General features: G+C 37.7%; 2 protein-coding genes across 2 annotated transcripts; one reads left to right on the forward strand and one right to left on the reverse strand.

The window, feature by feature from the left end:
* Nucleotides 1–2710: 2710 nt before the first annotated feature.
* LOC116106523 (luminal-binding protein 5-like) lies at nt 2711–6128 on the reverse strand. Its single transcript, XM_031392893.1, has 8 exons — nt 5963–6128; nt 5140–5407; nt 4839–5053; nt 4489–4731; nt 3844–4323; nt 3583–3737; nt 3387–3469; nt 2711–3309 (listed from the first exon to the last, which is right to left on the reverse strand). Exons 1-8 carry the CDS (start codon nt 6018–6020, stop codon nt 2811–2813), a joined length of 2001 nt encoding a protein of 666 aa, XP_031248753.1. The 5' UTR covers nt 6021–6128; the 3' UTR covers nt 2711–2810.
* Nucleotides 6129–7802: 1674 nt separating this feature from the next.
* Nucleotides 7803–12133, forward strand: LOC116106522 (importin subunit beta-1-like). Its single transcript, XM_031392892.1, has 3 exons — nt 7803–7934; nt 8752–11177; nt 11267–12133. Exons 2-3 carry the CDS (start codon nt 8758–8760, stop codon nt 11463–11465), a joined length of 2619 nt encoding a protein of 872 aa, XP_031248752.1. The 5' UTR covers nt 7803–7934; nt 8752–8757; the 3' UTR covers nt 11466–12133.
* Nucleotides 12134–16154: the final 4021 nt, after the last annotated feature.

Below are 16154 nucleotides of genomic sequence, written 5' to 3' on the forward strand. Positions count from 1 at the left end.
GGTCGTGGATTTGGCAGAAAAGCTAGATCCATTCTGGCCATTGACGACTAGATCTATGGCCATTAACGGTCGTGGATCTGGCTAAAAACGGCCAAATCCATAGCCATCTAGCCATTTTTGGCCTTCGATCTAGCCAGAAACTGCTAGATCAACTCACGATCGATCGTGCGTGCGTCGTTCTGACGACTGTCGGCGATGGTGGCAAGTGGCCGGTAGTTGTCTTAGGTGACTAGGGTTATTTTGGGTATTATCCATATAAAAGGTGAGGGTATTTCTTTCTAAAAAAATAATATATGAGGTTAAAGAAGTCATTTCACACATTTGGGCTAATTGTTATTTAGTAGACATATGAGGCCATTTGTGTCCAAAATGTTTATTAATTTAAGGGTAAAATTGGTATGAAGAGTTGATTACCCCGGTAATAGAAAAATAACACCTCTCCTGATGGTAATCCAATTACTCTCGTGTTTACCAACCGTAACCACTATTTGCAATACAAGTTCACCATAATATTTCATTACTTGACACCCAAATGTAGTAATTTGCGGAAAAAGAAAAAAAAGAAAGATAGATTACTATCTTCCATGCACCCGAAACAAACGCACCCAAAAGGTTAAAAACATAGACCCTTAAGTTATGATTATATAACAAAAATCTTTCCGATGTTTTTGAAATAATAAAAAATCTCTTGTTAATAAACTATAAATGTACCATTAAAATTTACACAGTTAAGAGTTCGCTAATATTATTAAATTGCCCTCCTACGGTTTATTTTAACACATAATAACTTAGCATGGCTCACTGTATTAAGTGTGACAAAAAATCAAAGATTAATGGGTTCATTTATCATGATGAAACTATACATCCTACCCTTCGGTTTCACATGAAAAGATTGCAAAAATTGTGTTCCCACCACAGCTGACCTTTGGAAATGTAGACCAAAATTTTGTTAGACAGATCATCATGGCTAGGGGTGAAATCGAGTCGAATCAAGTTAAGTATCTGTTTAATCAAACCCGACTCGAGCACTGCAGTATTGAGTTCAAGTCTGAGAAATTGAGTTCAAACTCGAGCTTGATCGAGCCAGGTTTTGAGTAAATTTTATGGGGAATTGGCTTAAGGGATGGTTGAGATTGCATTTGATGTGTTACTGCCGCCAACTAGTCGACTGCTGATTTGTATTTGAGGTGTGTTTGCTAAATTTTAAACCTATAGGTACTTAATAGTTTTCAAGGGTGTATTTGTTGAATTTTAAACTTTTGGACACCTGGCAACTTTGTCGAGTTTCACCCCGGGTTGGTTATTAATACATTGCCTTACAACTTTCTCTCACAACTTGACATAGCATCCAACGCGACAGATTTGATTGAGGGTTATGCTAAAATTTGTAATTTGTAATTTTGGGTTTTGCAATTTTATTTTTTTTAAATTTTTAAGGGAATTAACGTGGCATGCGGTTGACGTGGTAGATGGGATGACACTTGCCACACCGGATGCTACATTGTAGGGAAAGTTGTAAGAGAAGGTTGTAACGCTAGAGCTTTATATAGTAGTAATAAAAAAATGTTTTGAATAATTTTTTTTTAATATTTTTTAGGGGGATTTTTGATAATATAAACTCCCAACTTAAATAATTATAGTTTAATCTTAAGTTTAGTCAAGTAAACGACCTTTTCTTTTATTAGACAAAGAATCATATAAATTTCTAATCTGTAATCTCATAAAAATATAAAAACTCTTATCACATCAAATTCTTTTAGCAACTGAGAAGATGAAACTCTATTGAGGCAAATTCCTTCATCCGAACTGAAACGCAATTTAATTTAGGGCCAAAGCCATTTACTACCATGGTAATTAGTATCCTACAATACTCGATACGTATCTTATGATATAATTCAATATGGGTTGTCAATGATACGTATCAAAGAGTTTATCCTAAACCTTTCAATACGTTGATATATATCCTACGCTACGATACGTATTCGTTTGTATCTTTAAAAATATCGATACGATTTTATTAATTTGGACCTAAGGCCCAAAAAAATTTTCAGGTCAGATCCCGGTCATCCAACCGCTTCACTAAAACCTGCCGAAATTTACCTATTTTACATAGAGAAAATGAAAAGGGAGATGTATTGCCCATTTTGTATAATAATAATAACACAAGTGGAGATAAATATTGACATTGATTTTGGAAATTATACGAATGATTGAGAGGAAAAAATATAGATTCTTAATTTTGATTATGTAATACCATAATTTAAAGTCAATATTACCATAAAATTCGTTAATTAATCATAAAGATTATATAAATTTTTAGAAATTTTTTATTATTTTATTAATTACTTTTTGAAAAAAATATATCCTATGACACAATACAAGATTCGAAAAATTAAGTTTTCAATAGGCATATTTTATACAAGATTCAAAAAATTAAGTTTTCAATATGCATATTTAACAACGGATTTTGTAAGCTTCAGAAATGAAAAAGCTTATGAAAACACTATCTGTCCAAGGCACTTCTCTTATAATTCTATTTCTTTTGTCCAACAATAGACAAAATTTGAATTAGAAATGAGGCGTAGAACAAAAGTTTAACTGATATTAAAACAAATAGCAATAGTAAAAACAATAAAAAAGGATATTTTAAAAAGTATTCTTCACATCCAAAAAACAAGCGAAGGGGAAGTTCCTCTCCCTTGACTTCTGAAAAATTACAGTAAGTTCCCTCTCACATTACCCTAACACTATTTTCTCAAATTTTGCCCCCTATATTGCTGGCAGTAGTGGTCAATCAAACTAAAAGATTCTCACAGTTCATCATGTGAATCGTCCTCCTCCTCTGATGCCCCACCACCTGGAGCTCCACCGCTTCTTTGATATACGGCAGTGATGATTGGGTTGCAAACAGCTTCAACCTCCTTGAGCTTCTCCTCATAGTCCTCCTTCTCGGCACTCTGGTTGTCATCGAGCCATTCAAGAGCCTCCTTTGTGGCTGTCTCGATCTTTTCCTTCTCATCGGACTCGAGCTTGTCAGCAAGCTTGTCCTTGTCGTTAATCTGGTTTTTCATGTTATACACGTACGTCTCAAGGCTGTTACGGGCATCAATCTTCTCCTTCACCTTCTTGTCTTCCTCAGCAAACTCTTCTGCTTCACGAACCATACGTTCAATCTCCTCTTGGCTGAGGCGTCCCTTGTCATTTGTGATGGTGATCTTCTCTGATTTTCCAGTGCCCTTATCTTCGGCCTTCACATTTAGGATACCATTGGCATCAACTTCGAATGTGACTTCAATTTGAGGGGTTCCCCTGTTCAATCAAAGAATACAATGCCATTAGCTCCGAGCCAAAAACAATTATAAACCTAAACACAGATAGGTACAAACCTAGGAGCTGGAGCAATTCCGTTAAGATCGAATTTCCCAAGCAACCTACAATCCTTTGTGAGACTCCTTTCACCCTCAAAGACCTGATATCAGAACAAACATCAGTAACTCAAATAAATTTACTATCACAGCAAATGAAACCTAAGCAAATCATAAACTCTCTACTTGAAGGGATAAAAACACAGAAGACAAATACCTGAATGGAGACAGTAGTCTGCTGGTCCTGATAAGTAGTGAAAACTTGAGACTTCTTGGTTGGAATGACAGTATTTCTTGGGATCAACTTAGTCATTACCCCACCAACAGTTTCAATACCAAGAGTGAGTGGAGCCACATCCAACAGAAGGATGTCTGCAATCAGAACATCAATAAATTTGTCAGTCCATAACCAATATCAATATTTTTATGAATATCATCGGGATTACAAGCAAATAAACAGAAAAATGAGAATTCATACCTTTGGTCTCATCACCACCCTCTCCACTCAAGATGCCACCTTGAACAGCAGCACCATAAGCAACTGCCTCATCGGGGTTGACACCCTTGTTAGGTTCCTTTCCATCAAAGTAGTCTTTTAAAAGCTGTTGAACCTTTGGAATTCTAGTGCTGCCACCAACAAGAACAATCTCATCAATCTGGCTCTTCTGTAATCCAGCATCTTCCATTGCCTTCTTCACAGGTCCCATGGTCTTTCTGAACAAATCATTGTTCAACTCCTCAAACCTAGCCCTGGTAAGTGGCTCAGAAAAATCAACACCATCAAAAAGTGATTCAATCTCAACACGAATCTGGTGCTGACTGCTGAGAGCTCTCTTGGCACGTTCACTTTCCCTCCTGAGCTTGCCAAGAGCCCTGTTGTCCTTGCTGATATCCTTTCCGTGCTTCTTCTTGATCAATTTAATGAAGTACTCCATAATTCTCATATCAAAGTCCTCACCTGTAAGAGAATGAACCATCAGCATGCAATAATAAGATCAACTAACATTTATACATGAAAACACTCTAAAATAAAAAAAACTCAGCTCCAGAATTACTTAAAGGGAAGTCCCAGAAGTGCAAAAAAAATCCAAATACTAATACAGAACATGAGATATGTACACACCTCCCAAATGAGTGTCTCCATTTGTTGAAAGAACCTCAAAAACACCATTGTCGATTGTCAAGATACTGACATCAAATGTCCCACCACCAAGGTCAAAGACAAGGATATTCTTCTCACCACCTTTCTTGTCCAAACCATATGCGATGGCAGCTGCTGTTGGTTCATTGATAATTCTTGCAACATTCAATCCAGCAATAACACCGGCATCCTTTGTAGCTTGTCTCTGGGCGTCATTGAAGTAGGCTGCAAATTAAAAAGTGATGAGCAAAATTATAAACCATCATTTCAATCAATCAAGTTCTTCTTGCAAAATGCATATTTTAATGTATAAACAAGTACGTTATACTAACCAGGAACTGTAACAACAGCATCCTTTATCTTCTTCCCAAGGAATGCTTCTGCTGTTTCCTTCATCTTAGTCAGCACCATAGCACTGATTTCCTCAGGACTGAAGACCTTGGTCTCACCATCCTTAACCTGGACTTGAATATAAGGCTTTCCATCCTTATTCACAATCTTGTAAGGAACAAGTTTCAAGTCCCTCTGGACTTCTTTGTCCTCAAACCTGTCAATAATAAATATCCCCAGTTATCACCAATTCCTCAATAATCAATAAAAACATAAACCAGCACAATCAAAATGATGCATTACTTTCTTCCAATAAGTCTCTTGACATCGAAGACAGTCCTTTCGGGATTAACAGCTGCCTGATTCTTTGCAGCCTCACCAATCAGCCTCTCACTGTCGGTGAAAGCAACCCATGAAGGGGTAATACGGTTTCCTTGGTCATTGGCTATAATTTCCACATGGCCGTTCTTGTAAACACCAACACAAGAATATGTTGTTCCAAGGTCTATTCCAATAACTGTTCCCAACTTAGCAGCTTCCTCTTTCGCAATCGAAAGAGCAAATAGACCACCTGTTAAACACCACGTAAAACATTAATACTAATACTAATAAACATGCTTCCAAATATATTAAAACTATTCAATTATAAAACAAGCTATCAAGATAATGTTATGATTTTAATAATTGTTTCAATAATAACATACATCATTGCATAAATAATTGAAGATAAAATAAATCAAGAAACCATTACTGACATTCACGTTAATATAAAAACTGGATTACAGAAAGTTGCTTTTAAACAACTGTGATGTCAACTTTTCATCATTAAACTATAATGATTAAGATATGTAACTGCTTCTCAGATAATCAGATCTAACGAAACATCAACGTTAACAAAAATAATAATCATTTCGAGATAGAATGCATCAAAATCAATAAAAATTATCAGATCTAAACCGTCGCTAAATCAATCCAAGACGTGTCTATTTCCGAGCTCAATTTCAATCTCAAACCGTTAACCAAAAACCAGATCTACTACATTTCTCTATAACAAAAACAAGAAGTCAGATCTAATTACTATTTTTTCCAATCCAACTTTTTGCAAAAATGGAAACTAATAACTCACCGAAGAAGACAATAGCGAACACAACGAGAGAACCGCGTGCTCTCCAAGAGCCGGCCATCGCGCGTACTTCAAAAGTTAAACTCCGCCTAGCTTTCTCGCTCTCTTTCACTCTCTAAAATCTAAACAGAGCCTTTCTTTGTCTGGGAGGGCTTCGATGTTAGAGTTTTAAAGGCTTTTGGTTTCACTGGAATATCGCGCGTGGAGGACTGAGCCTTTTATAGAGTCGGGATTTACGTGTAAACGGAGTGCCCTTTGTTAATTCAATAGAAGTGCTACGAGAGAACATGTCATCTTTGATGACGTGGACCAATCATTTTTAAGACACACATACGTCGGGCCAATGAAATTGGATCTCTTGTTGTTGTTGTTGTTGGGATGATCCTGGCCGTTCGTTCTTCCACAACTTCGCGTGTCCGCTTACTTTTTCTACCCGCTCTTTTGGGCCTAACATGGTTATTGACTTCAACGTCTTCGGCCTGTAGTCTAAACGGCTTGGCCTTTTAAAAATTGGGTATTTTCTAAGCCTCTACAGTCCTTTTTTTTTTTTTTCGTTTAAGTTTGATAAAATAAGGGTAAATGACCTTAAAGCCCTCTTCCTCTCATACCTAGTACCTTGTCATAATTCTCATAAATCATGCCTAATTGAGACCCATTTATAGTTAGGAGTAATGTTCTGAAAACTGGACTGGACTAGTCAACAGGTGTCATCTCCTGTCCGATTTTTCCAATTTTATTGTTCACCCAAATCTCTAATCTTATCGCCAGTGAATCAGGAGTTACCAAGTGCCTAAGATTAGAGGAATTTTGTAGAGTGGAGACTGGTGGTTCAAGAAGTAGTGTCGGATTGAATTTTGGACACCGGAATCAGTCAGAATTTGGTCAGAAAAATAAACTGAATACTCGAGTCACAGCCAACGAATGGGGGGCTACCAAGTGCCAAGGTTAAATATGTTTTATAGAGTGGAGGTCAGTGATTTAGGTGGTGGTATTAGATTGAATTTTTTACGTCCGAATCAATTGGAAAAATCAACTTAATCACAACGATGTTTGTGAGTCACATCTGACGAACGGGTTACCGAGTTATGAGATTAGAGAAGTTTTATAAAATGGAGGACAATGGCTTAGGAGGTGGCGTTGAATTGAATTTTGGCCATCAGAATGCCAAAATTCAAATGGGTTTAATACTGATATCATAAGGGGTTTATTTGGTTTTAAAAAACCTCGAGAGTTTAATATTTATTTCGGGATTTAAATATATAAATATTAATACTGATATCATTATTATGAAGTACACTTACATTTAAATGGATCTAATTTGGTAGAATGCTAAGTTAAGAATGTCAATGACACAAAGGACCGACCAAACATTAAACATTATACTACCAAGTCAACAAAATTTTTAAAGTCAAGTCAAAGCAAACCTTCATGCTTTTTCTTTCTTACGGTTCATTCAATTATATTTCCAGCCATATTTAATTTGATTCGTATCTACCAAAGCTCTAATCAAATTTTAATCAACCAAAAATGTACAGAAATTACAGGCTTCAGGCACATTAATCCAGTCTACAAAATAAATCACAACTGTAATAATAACCGTGATGACAACAATTTTAATCTATTCCCAGCAACCGTTAAAGCGCGTGAACAAGTTTAACCAATGAAATTATCTTCTTCAAGAATCGAGACCCGTAGCATGCGGGACCCTCACAACTACTCTTAAGCACGAAGTTCCATCACGAGCCAACGCTCAGAATACTCCGCGTGGCCCATTCTGAAAGCCAATTAGAAAAACAAGATAGTTTTACTATTATTATTATTATTTTTAAATCAAAAGCTCTTGCATTTCATTGACAGTCTCTCTCTCTGCTTTTCTCGTCACTCTGCTAGGGTTTCAGAGACGCCGCTTCTTTTTGTTCCTCTCAAATCGATCGCTCACTCGCTGTGTTTCTCAGAGTCAACTCACCAACTCGGTGTAAGTACCTTTGATCTCCAAGTTCTGATTTTTGCACCTGTTTAGTTATACTTCATTTTTTTGAGATCAAAGTAAGTTTGTGTTGCTTCTTTTTTTTTTTTAGTAAATTAGTTGTGTACCGTTTGGTTACCGAGAAAGAGCTAGGAAATTAGTTTCAAGATAAGTTGGTTATGTTTTCGGGATCAGAGTGAGCCTGACTTGAGTTTCGACTATAGTTTTAGTTTCTAATGAATTGGGCATGTGCTTTTGGGCGTTGACAATTTGAAATTGAATGAAGATGAATGAATAGCGGTAACATCGTGATTTATGATTGTTACGACCGCGTCAATGAAATCTGTCTAAGTTCAGCTGAAGGTTGGTGAAGTTGACCTTTCACTATCCGTACAAGAAGATAAGTGCAAATTCGATATGCGCATTTGATTAATGAGACAGTGGGAAGATGATAGCCGATTGGATTTTTTTAGTTTCATTTACTTGGTATTGAAATATTAAATCTAAACTTACTAACCGAGGTTAATAGGATTATCTGGTTTTGTGAAGTTGAGCTTTCTCTATTTGAAAAGAACAGAAAGTGAAGCTTGGAGTGTTTACTTCACTTAATGGCTTGGAGCGTTTCCTTCACTTTCTGGAAACCAATGTAGTATGATTCTATAAAACTATACATGGTTTTATATTCCTTTCCCCTCTATAGAAGACCAGAGTTGTTTATTGAGGTTCTTAGTTTATGTTCCATTCTGTGAACCTAATGCTAGGAGTACATATGATATTTTACATGTGATAATTTTTCATTCTAATTGATCTAATGTGTTAACTTCAGATTTTAATGGCCGCGGAAGTCACCCAAATCCTTTTAAATGCACAAGCAGTGGATGGCACTGTCCGGAAGCAAGCAGAAGAAAACCTAAAACAATATCAGGAGCAAAATCTTCCTGGCTTTTTACTTGCCCTTGCTGGGGAATTGGCTAATGACGAGAAGCCTGTTGAGAGTCGTAAATTAGCAGGTTTGATCCTCAAAAATGCATTGGATGCCAAAGAACAACATCGGAAGTTTGAGCTCGTACAACGATGGTTGTCGTTGGACCCCTCTGCGAAAGCCCAGATTAAATCATTCTTACTAAAGACTCTCTCTTCTCCTGCACATGATGCACGGTCAACAGTGTCTCAAGTCATTGCGAAGGTAGCAGGCATTGAGTTGCCCCATAAGCAATGGCCTGAGCTAGTTGGAGCTCTTTTGTCAAATATTCATCAGCTTCCAGCTCACACCAAGCAGGCCACCCTTGAAACTCTTGGGTATATCTGTGAAGAAGTTTCCTCGGATGTGGTAGATCAGGATCATGTAAATAAGATACTTACAGCTGTAGTTCAGGGTATGAGCAATTCTGAGAGTAACAATGATGTAAGGCTTGCTGCTACACGAGCATTGTATAACGCTCTTGGTTTTGCTCAGGCAAATTTCTCAAATGACATGGAACGTGACTACATCATGAGAGTTGTCTGCGAGGCTACTCTTTCTCCTGAAGTGAAGATTAGACAGGCAGCTTTTGAGTGTTTGGTTGCCATTTCGTCAACCTACTACGAGAAACTGGCTCCGTACATTCAGGATATATTCAACATCACGGCAAAGGCTGTGAGGGAAGATGAGGAGCCAGTAGCTCTACAAGCAATTGAGTTCTGGAGTTCAATATGTGATGAGGAAATAGATATATTAGAAGAATATGGAGGTGATTTCAGTGGGGATTCTGATGTTCCTTGCTTTTACTTTATTAAGCAAGCTCTCCCTGTTCTAGTTCCCATGTTATTGGAGATGCTACTTAAGCAGGAAGAGGATCAGGATCAGGACGAAGGGGCATGGAATATTGCAATGGCTGGAGGCACATGCTTGGGTTTGGTTGCTCGGACAGTTGGAGATGATGTTGTCCCGCTTGTTATGCCATTTGTTGAAGAAAACATAACAAAACCAGATTGGAGGCAGAGAGAGGCTGCAACCTATGCATTTGGTTCCATTCTGGAAGGTCCATCTCCTGAGAAACTTATACCTCTTGTTAACATCGCTCTGAACTTCATGCTTACTGCCCTTGTGAAAGATCCAAATAACCATGTGAAAGACACTACCGCATGGACTCTTGGAAGAATGTTTGAATTTCTGCATGGGTCAACTTTGGAAACACCTATAATTACGCAAGCTAATTGCCAACAGATCATTACTGTTCTGCTTCAGAGCATGAAAGATGTTCCAAATGTTGCCGAGAAAGCCTGTGGTGCTCTTTATTTCCTGGCCCAAGGTTATGAGGATGCAGGATCATCATCTTCTCCTCTAACTCCCTTTTTCCAGGAAATTGTTCAGGCTCTTCTTACTGCGACTCACCGGGAAGATGCTGGAGAATCACGCCTCCGAACAGCAGCTTATGAAACTTTGAACGAAGTTGTAAGGTGTTCTACTGACGAAACAGCACCAATGGTGATGCAACTAGTTCCAGTTATTATGATGGAGCTCCACCAAACTCTCGAGGGACAAAAACTCTCATCTGATGAGAGGGAGAAGCAAAATGAAATACAAGGCCTTCTTTGCGGTTGTTTGCAGGTCATCATACAGAAGCTAGGTTCATCTGAGCAAACAAAGTATGTCTTCATGCAGTACGCAGACCAGATGATGGGCCTCTTCTTAAGAGTATTTGCTGTTCGAAGTGCCACGGCTCATGAGGAGGCTATGCTTGTCATTGGTGCTCTTGCTTATGTAACAGGTGCAGATTTTGCAAAATACATGCCAGAGTTTTACAAGTTTTTGGAAATGGGTCTCCAAAATTTCGAGGATTACCAGGTTTGTGCCATCACAGTAGGGGTGGTGGGGGATATATGCAGGGCTCTGGAGGAAAAGATATTGCCTTATTGTGATGGGATTATGACCCAACTCCTCAAGGATTTGTCAAGCAATCAGTTGCACAGATCTGTGAAGCCTCCAATTTTTTCATGCTTTGGCGACATTGCTTTGGCAATTGGTGAAAGTTTTGAGAAGTACTTGATGTATGCTATGCCCATGCTTCAAAGTGCAGCTGAGCTATCAGTCCATACATCAGGTGTTGATGAAGATATGATGGAGTATACCAATTCTTTGAGAAATGGAATCTTGGAGGCATACTCGGGTATCTTTCAAGGTTTCAAGGGTTCTCCGAAGACCCAACTATTGATGCCCTATGCACCTCATATTCTTCAGTTCGTAGATAGTTTGTACATGGAGAAGGACATGTAAGCACTACTGGGATCCAGACTCTTTTCATTTATTTTCTGAATTTTATATTTATATTGATAGTGCCTTACTGTTTGTTTTTCTTTAGGGATGAGGTGGTGACCAAGACAGCAATCGGGGTTCTTGGAGATCTAGCAGATACCCTGGGTAGTAATGCAGGTCCCTTGATTCAGCAATCTGTGTCAAGCAAAGAATTTCTAAATGAATGTTTATCCGCAGAAGATCATATGATTAAGGAATCTGCTGAATGGGCCAAGTTGGCCATCAGTAAAGCAATTTCTTTTTGAGGCGAACTGCTACCGCATATATTCTAGTACTTGCATGCATTTGGGTGTGTCGAGTTGGGTCTTGGATTTGCATACCCTGAGTCAGGTCATCACCATTTTTGGGCACGAGTGTCTCGGTTGTTTGGCTGTCAGTATTTCACATCGGCAGGATGGAGTCTTTCCCTTTCAATTTTTTCATTTTATTGTTTTCCTTTTCCATGGAAGCAGTTGGCAGTGATGACTTCATATCTATCTGCTAACGTGCATGAAATAGTTGGACGTTTACATATGGGAAGAAATGGAACAACTAGAGTTGGGAGGATTGAGATAGGATAGATCCCCATCACACCCTGCCGGTGTTGTCTACAATGGGTCGCCAATAGCAACAATTTATGAAGTGAATGGTGCTGAAGTTTTGGTTTAGGAATTGGGGCACTTTTAGCAGCAGTGGTAAAAACCACATTCCCCCACCCCCCTTTTCTTTTTCTTTGTTTCTTTTCTTTTCTCCAAAATTCGGAGTCTTAAAAAGTACTGCATTGTTACATGTCAACAATTGTCACAGTTCTTCTCTTGCCATATGTACTCATTCTGTATACTTTGTGATCGGTGAGAATCACATAATGTTAGGGTGTTCAAATCATGCATTTATCATATTTAATCATTATTATATTTAACATAGACGTTCATTCCGTCTCCTCCTTTCTTCGAATCTTACCCTGTGAGCTAGCCCCAAATTCTATAGTACTGCCCAGAACAAACAACTCTTCCTCATGCCATGAACACAAACAAGATTAATGTCTATCATCGTCTGATTGGAGTTCATTTGGTTTGCTTGCAGAGATGCAAATGGGGACGAACAAGTCAAAGCTGATGCATACGATTGGACATTATCTGATGACAGTTTCCTACTGACGCAAGGAATTCGCAAAACGAATTTTTTATACAGTCTATTGGGGTCTGAAAACAGGTAGGTACATGTGTGCAGATCATTGCTATCCTTTTTATGCCTATTGTTAGTATCTGTGCACTAACAGTCAATACTAATACTGTCTTGTTGAAGGTATCTCTATCTTATACTATTATAGAGAGCCCAGAGCTCATTTTTTCTTGGCTACTAACATAGAGTTAGTCTCCACGTATGTCAGAAATATCACGTCCCTATTATTAAGTTTCAAAGTAACATGGAACTGTCTTATGTAAATTATCTCACATGCAAGGACTAATCAAATAAGTTGATGGATTTAACATTACTTATGTCTTAAGATTACATAATTATTTTACGTATACATTTTTCCATAAAAGTGGTATTTACCAGGTTTATTTCTTGCAGTTCGAAGAAACAACGATGCGTGCAGAAGCTAGCGGATGAGATTGGCTCATGGCACCTTGATGTTTGCATAGACATTGTTGTTTCGCTCTTCTATCTTTATTTCAAACACTTACTGGGAAAGCGGCCACGTTATAAGGTAAAGTGTTGGAAACTCAACTTCCTTTGAGAACAAAGTTTCCTTTTAGAATCATCAATACTGGGCTTGTGATCCTGCTGTACATGGTCCTGAGATTGATAACGGTCATGGTTATCTTTGTCTGCTTTAAAATGATGGTTAATCTGGTTTTCTTTTCATAGGTAGATGGGGGATCAACATCGAGAACCTGGGATTGCAAAACATTCAACTCGATAGAATGGTGCTGGCATTATGTTAGCATCACTGTTGCCTTGGGTTCATAATAAACCAGGGTTTTATCTGGTATTGGGTAGTTCCAATGTGGATGAAGGCTTACGTGGTTATCTGACAAGGTATATGATTTTAAGCATTTTTAAGAAGCTCCATGTTGCCGATTGTTATAATTCCGCCTTCCCAAAAGGAGAAACTTTTCTGATTACAGAACTTCATTACTTTATTATCGACTTTGTGAGGGGTTTAATTAGTTCTTGTTCTGTGTTTTGGTATGCTATTGTTTCATTGTGCTGTTTCCATTATTAACTTCTGGTTCAGCTGGTAAAATGTGTGTTAATCTAATTAACTTTGGGGTGCTGTTCTTTTTATTGGAATATGTGGTTAATAGTTCATCTGTATTATGATTTTCTGATGGGAACTTACTTTTATTTCTGTTCCAGTATGATTGCAGCTCACAGATATAAACCCTTGGAACTTAGTAAACAGGATTTGCGAAAATTTCTACGATGGGCTGCAGCCCATCTCGGTTTACTCTTCCTTAGCAGAAATTGAAGCAGCTCCACCTACCGCTGATTAGAGCCCTACGTTCAAACTACAGCCAGGTATTATGTCATGAAAACTTTTGTCATTCTTCTTTTTTTCTTTAGGGACATGTTATTCTGATCTCTCTCTTGGAAAAACTTATATCAGTATGAGTTACATAAGGTTTTGTCATCAAGAAGATCAAAGAAATTATATACTCTGGTCGTTAGTCGCATCCTTGTGGCAAGTTTGTCATTTTCATATACGCTATTATTTATTTATATCTCAACATCTTGATCCACACGCCTTCATTTTGATCTTGTGTCTCTCTCTTTCAGTTCCTGAGGTTTATAGTTTAGTTTTCCTATGTTATTAGTTTCCTTGAATTTTTGCAAATAATAATATTCATATCTAGAATGTGTGTGTAACATCACATTCTGCATGAACAGCTGGATAAGTGGACATGGGAATGACATATGAGGAACTCTCAGTGTATGGAAGGTTACGGAAAATTTTCCGATGTGGTCCAGTTATCAAGTGTTCAAGGTTTCGACTTTGAACTTAAATATGTTCATGTGCGCACAGTTTTTGCTTGTTAGTAAACTGATTCTTATGGTACTATGCTTGTTCGAATCTCTGCTACAGATGGGGTGCAAGATTAACCCCATCAGAGGTGGCTGATAAAGTCAAATACTCTTCAAGTACTATTCCATTAATCGACACAAAATGACTGTATTAACTCCTTCGTATCACGCCGAGGTATATAACTGAAACTTGCAATATCATATTAAAATGTTTTTCCGACCAATTTTTTATGTAAAGCAAAACTTAACCGTCTATTCCATGCAGAGTTATTCACCAGAGGATAACAGGTTTATCTGCGACAATTTCTCTACAATGCGAGATGGCCATACCAATTTGCAAGATGACAGCTTGTTAAGGAGTTGGATGGTGAGAAATTCCTTTTAAAGAAGCTAGTGAACAGGAGCTGATGGTTGCGCATCAGCTGTTGGGTGGGAGGGGAGTTGTGCAGCAGGTTCAGGCAACCCAAAGCTGGTCACTAGTTCAAATAGAGCTTCATTATGTTTGATTAAATGCAGAAATGTCTCTAATTGATTTTTTGTTAAGTTATAAATATGTAATAGTAGAATAAAAGGTTCATTGATATGTTTCAATGAGTAAAGCATCCATTAAAACAGGAGCATTTCAGCTTCTTCTTCTTTTGAGTTAAAATGTATATTGATTGTTTATTCCATCCAAGTGAAAATCTTCATCCATCGCTATAATGTAAAGTATTCTTTGAACTCCTTTTAAGTTTATATTAGGAGGGTGAACAAGTCATGCCGTTCTTCATTGCACGTTCTCTAATCCAACACAATAAAGAGTTGCAAATGAAGATTCAATGGATCTTGATAAAATTTTTAGAGTTTTAGTTTTCATGTTCTACGTCATCAAATTTAAATGAGTTAGTGTATAAATTTTCTAAAAGGTGCATTTATTACACGGAATCTTTACAAAAATATAGGATTATCACCATGTTTTAAAAATCAGATCGTTCATTGACCGGTTAAAGGGCGTTTATGGATTGACCAATCCAATCAATTGGACCGATCGGTCTGACTGGTATGTAACAACCATCTTTAAGCAATTCTATTAATTGTTATAAGTTTAAAAATTAGCAAATACATCCCTAAAAGTTAATATAACCCTTTAAGTTTAAAATAAATAAATACACCTTCAAGTTTTATTATTAATTATTTTTCTCTCTCTCCCATCACTTCCGTCTTCCACTTTTCTCTCCCCATCATGCCTCACTCTCCGTCCTTTCTTTCTTTTTCCTTTTTTCTCTCTCTCCCCCCCCATCACTCCGTCACTTTCTTCTCTTTCCTTCGTTCTTCTTCCTCGTCTCTTTCTTCTTCTTTCTTCTTGCTCTACTTTCTTCTCTTTCTCCGTTCTTCTTCCTCGTCTCTTTCTTCTTATTTCTTCTTGCTATACTGTATTTTTCTTCACTTTCTTCTTCCTTCTCTTCCTTCATCTCCACTTTTCTTTCTCTAATCTTCTTCCTTCTCTTCTCTTCATCTCCTCTTTTCTTTCTTCTAATCTTCTTCCTTACTACTCTTCTCGTGTCTCCTCTTCTCTTTCTTCTTCTTTCCCTTCCCTTCCCCTCTCCTTACTTCTCTTTACAGTTGAAGATGAAAATGGAAGATAATGAAACGGTGTTGAAATTAGTTTAGGAATATGAGTTTTTCTGAATTAGACGAACTATTTTAAGCCTAGGGCCGGTCGGTTCGACGTTTTGTATTGTTCCGTCGGTCCATTACCGGTCCAAAACGGATTTATTGACATCCCGTTTTATGTAAACCCAGGACCGAGTAAAAGACGGCTCCCGATCGAACCGGTCAGACCAATCGGTCCGGTCCGAGTTTTAAAACAGAGATTACCACTAAGATAAATTACCTTAAGGGGGCGTTTGGTTAGGGTTATGTGGGATTACTTGGGTAATGTCATC

This window comes from Pistacia vera, unplaced genomic scaffold, assembly GCF_008641045.1.
Source record: "Pistacia vera cultivar Batoury unplaced genomic scaffold, PisVer_v2 Contig52, whole genome shotgun sequence".
In the NCBI taxonomy this organism is placed as follows: domain Eukaryota; kingdom Viridiplantae; phylum Streptophyta; class Magnoliopsida; order Sapindales; family Anacardiaceae; genus Pistacia; species Pistacia vera.

Coding starts and splice junctions, on each gene's coding strand:
- LOC116106523 (XM_031392893.1), bottom strand. CDS start 6,020: ATGGCCGGCTCTTGGAGAGCACGCGGTTCTCTCGTTGTGTTCGCTATT. Junction 5,054..5,139: donor AAGAGACTTATTGGAAGAAA/GTAATGCATCAT, acceptor TATTATTGACAG/GTTTGAGGACAAAGAAGTCC. Junction 3,470..3,582: donor AGACTACTGTCTCCATTCAG/GTATTTGTCTTC, acceptor TTCTGATATCAG/GTCTTTGAGGGTGAAAGGAG.
- LOC116106522 (XM_031392892.1), top strand. CDS start 8,758: ATGGCCGCGGAAGTCACCCAAATCCTTTTAAATGCACAAGCAGTGGAT. Junction 11,178..11,266: donor TTGTACATGGAGAAGGACAT/GTAAGCACTACT, acceptor GTTTTTCTTTAG/GGATGAGGTGGTGACCAAGA.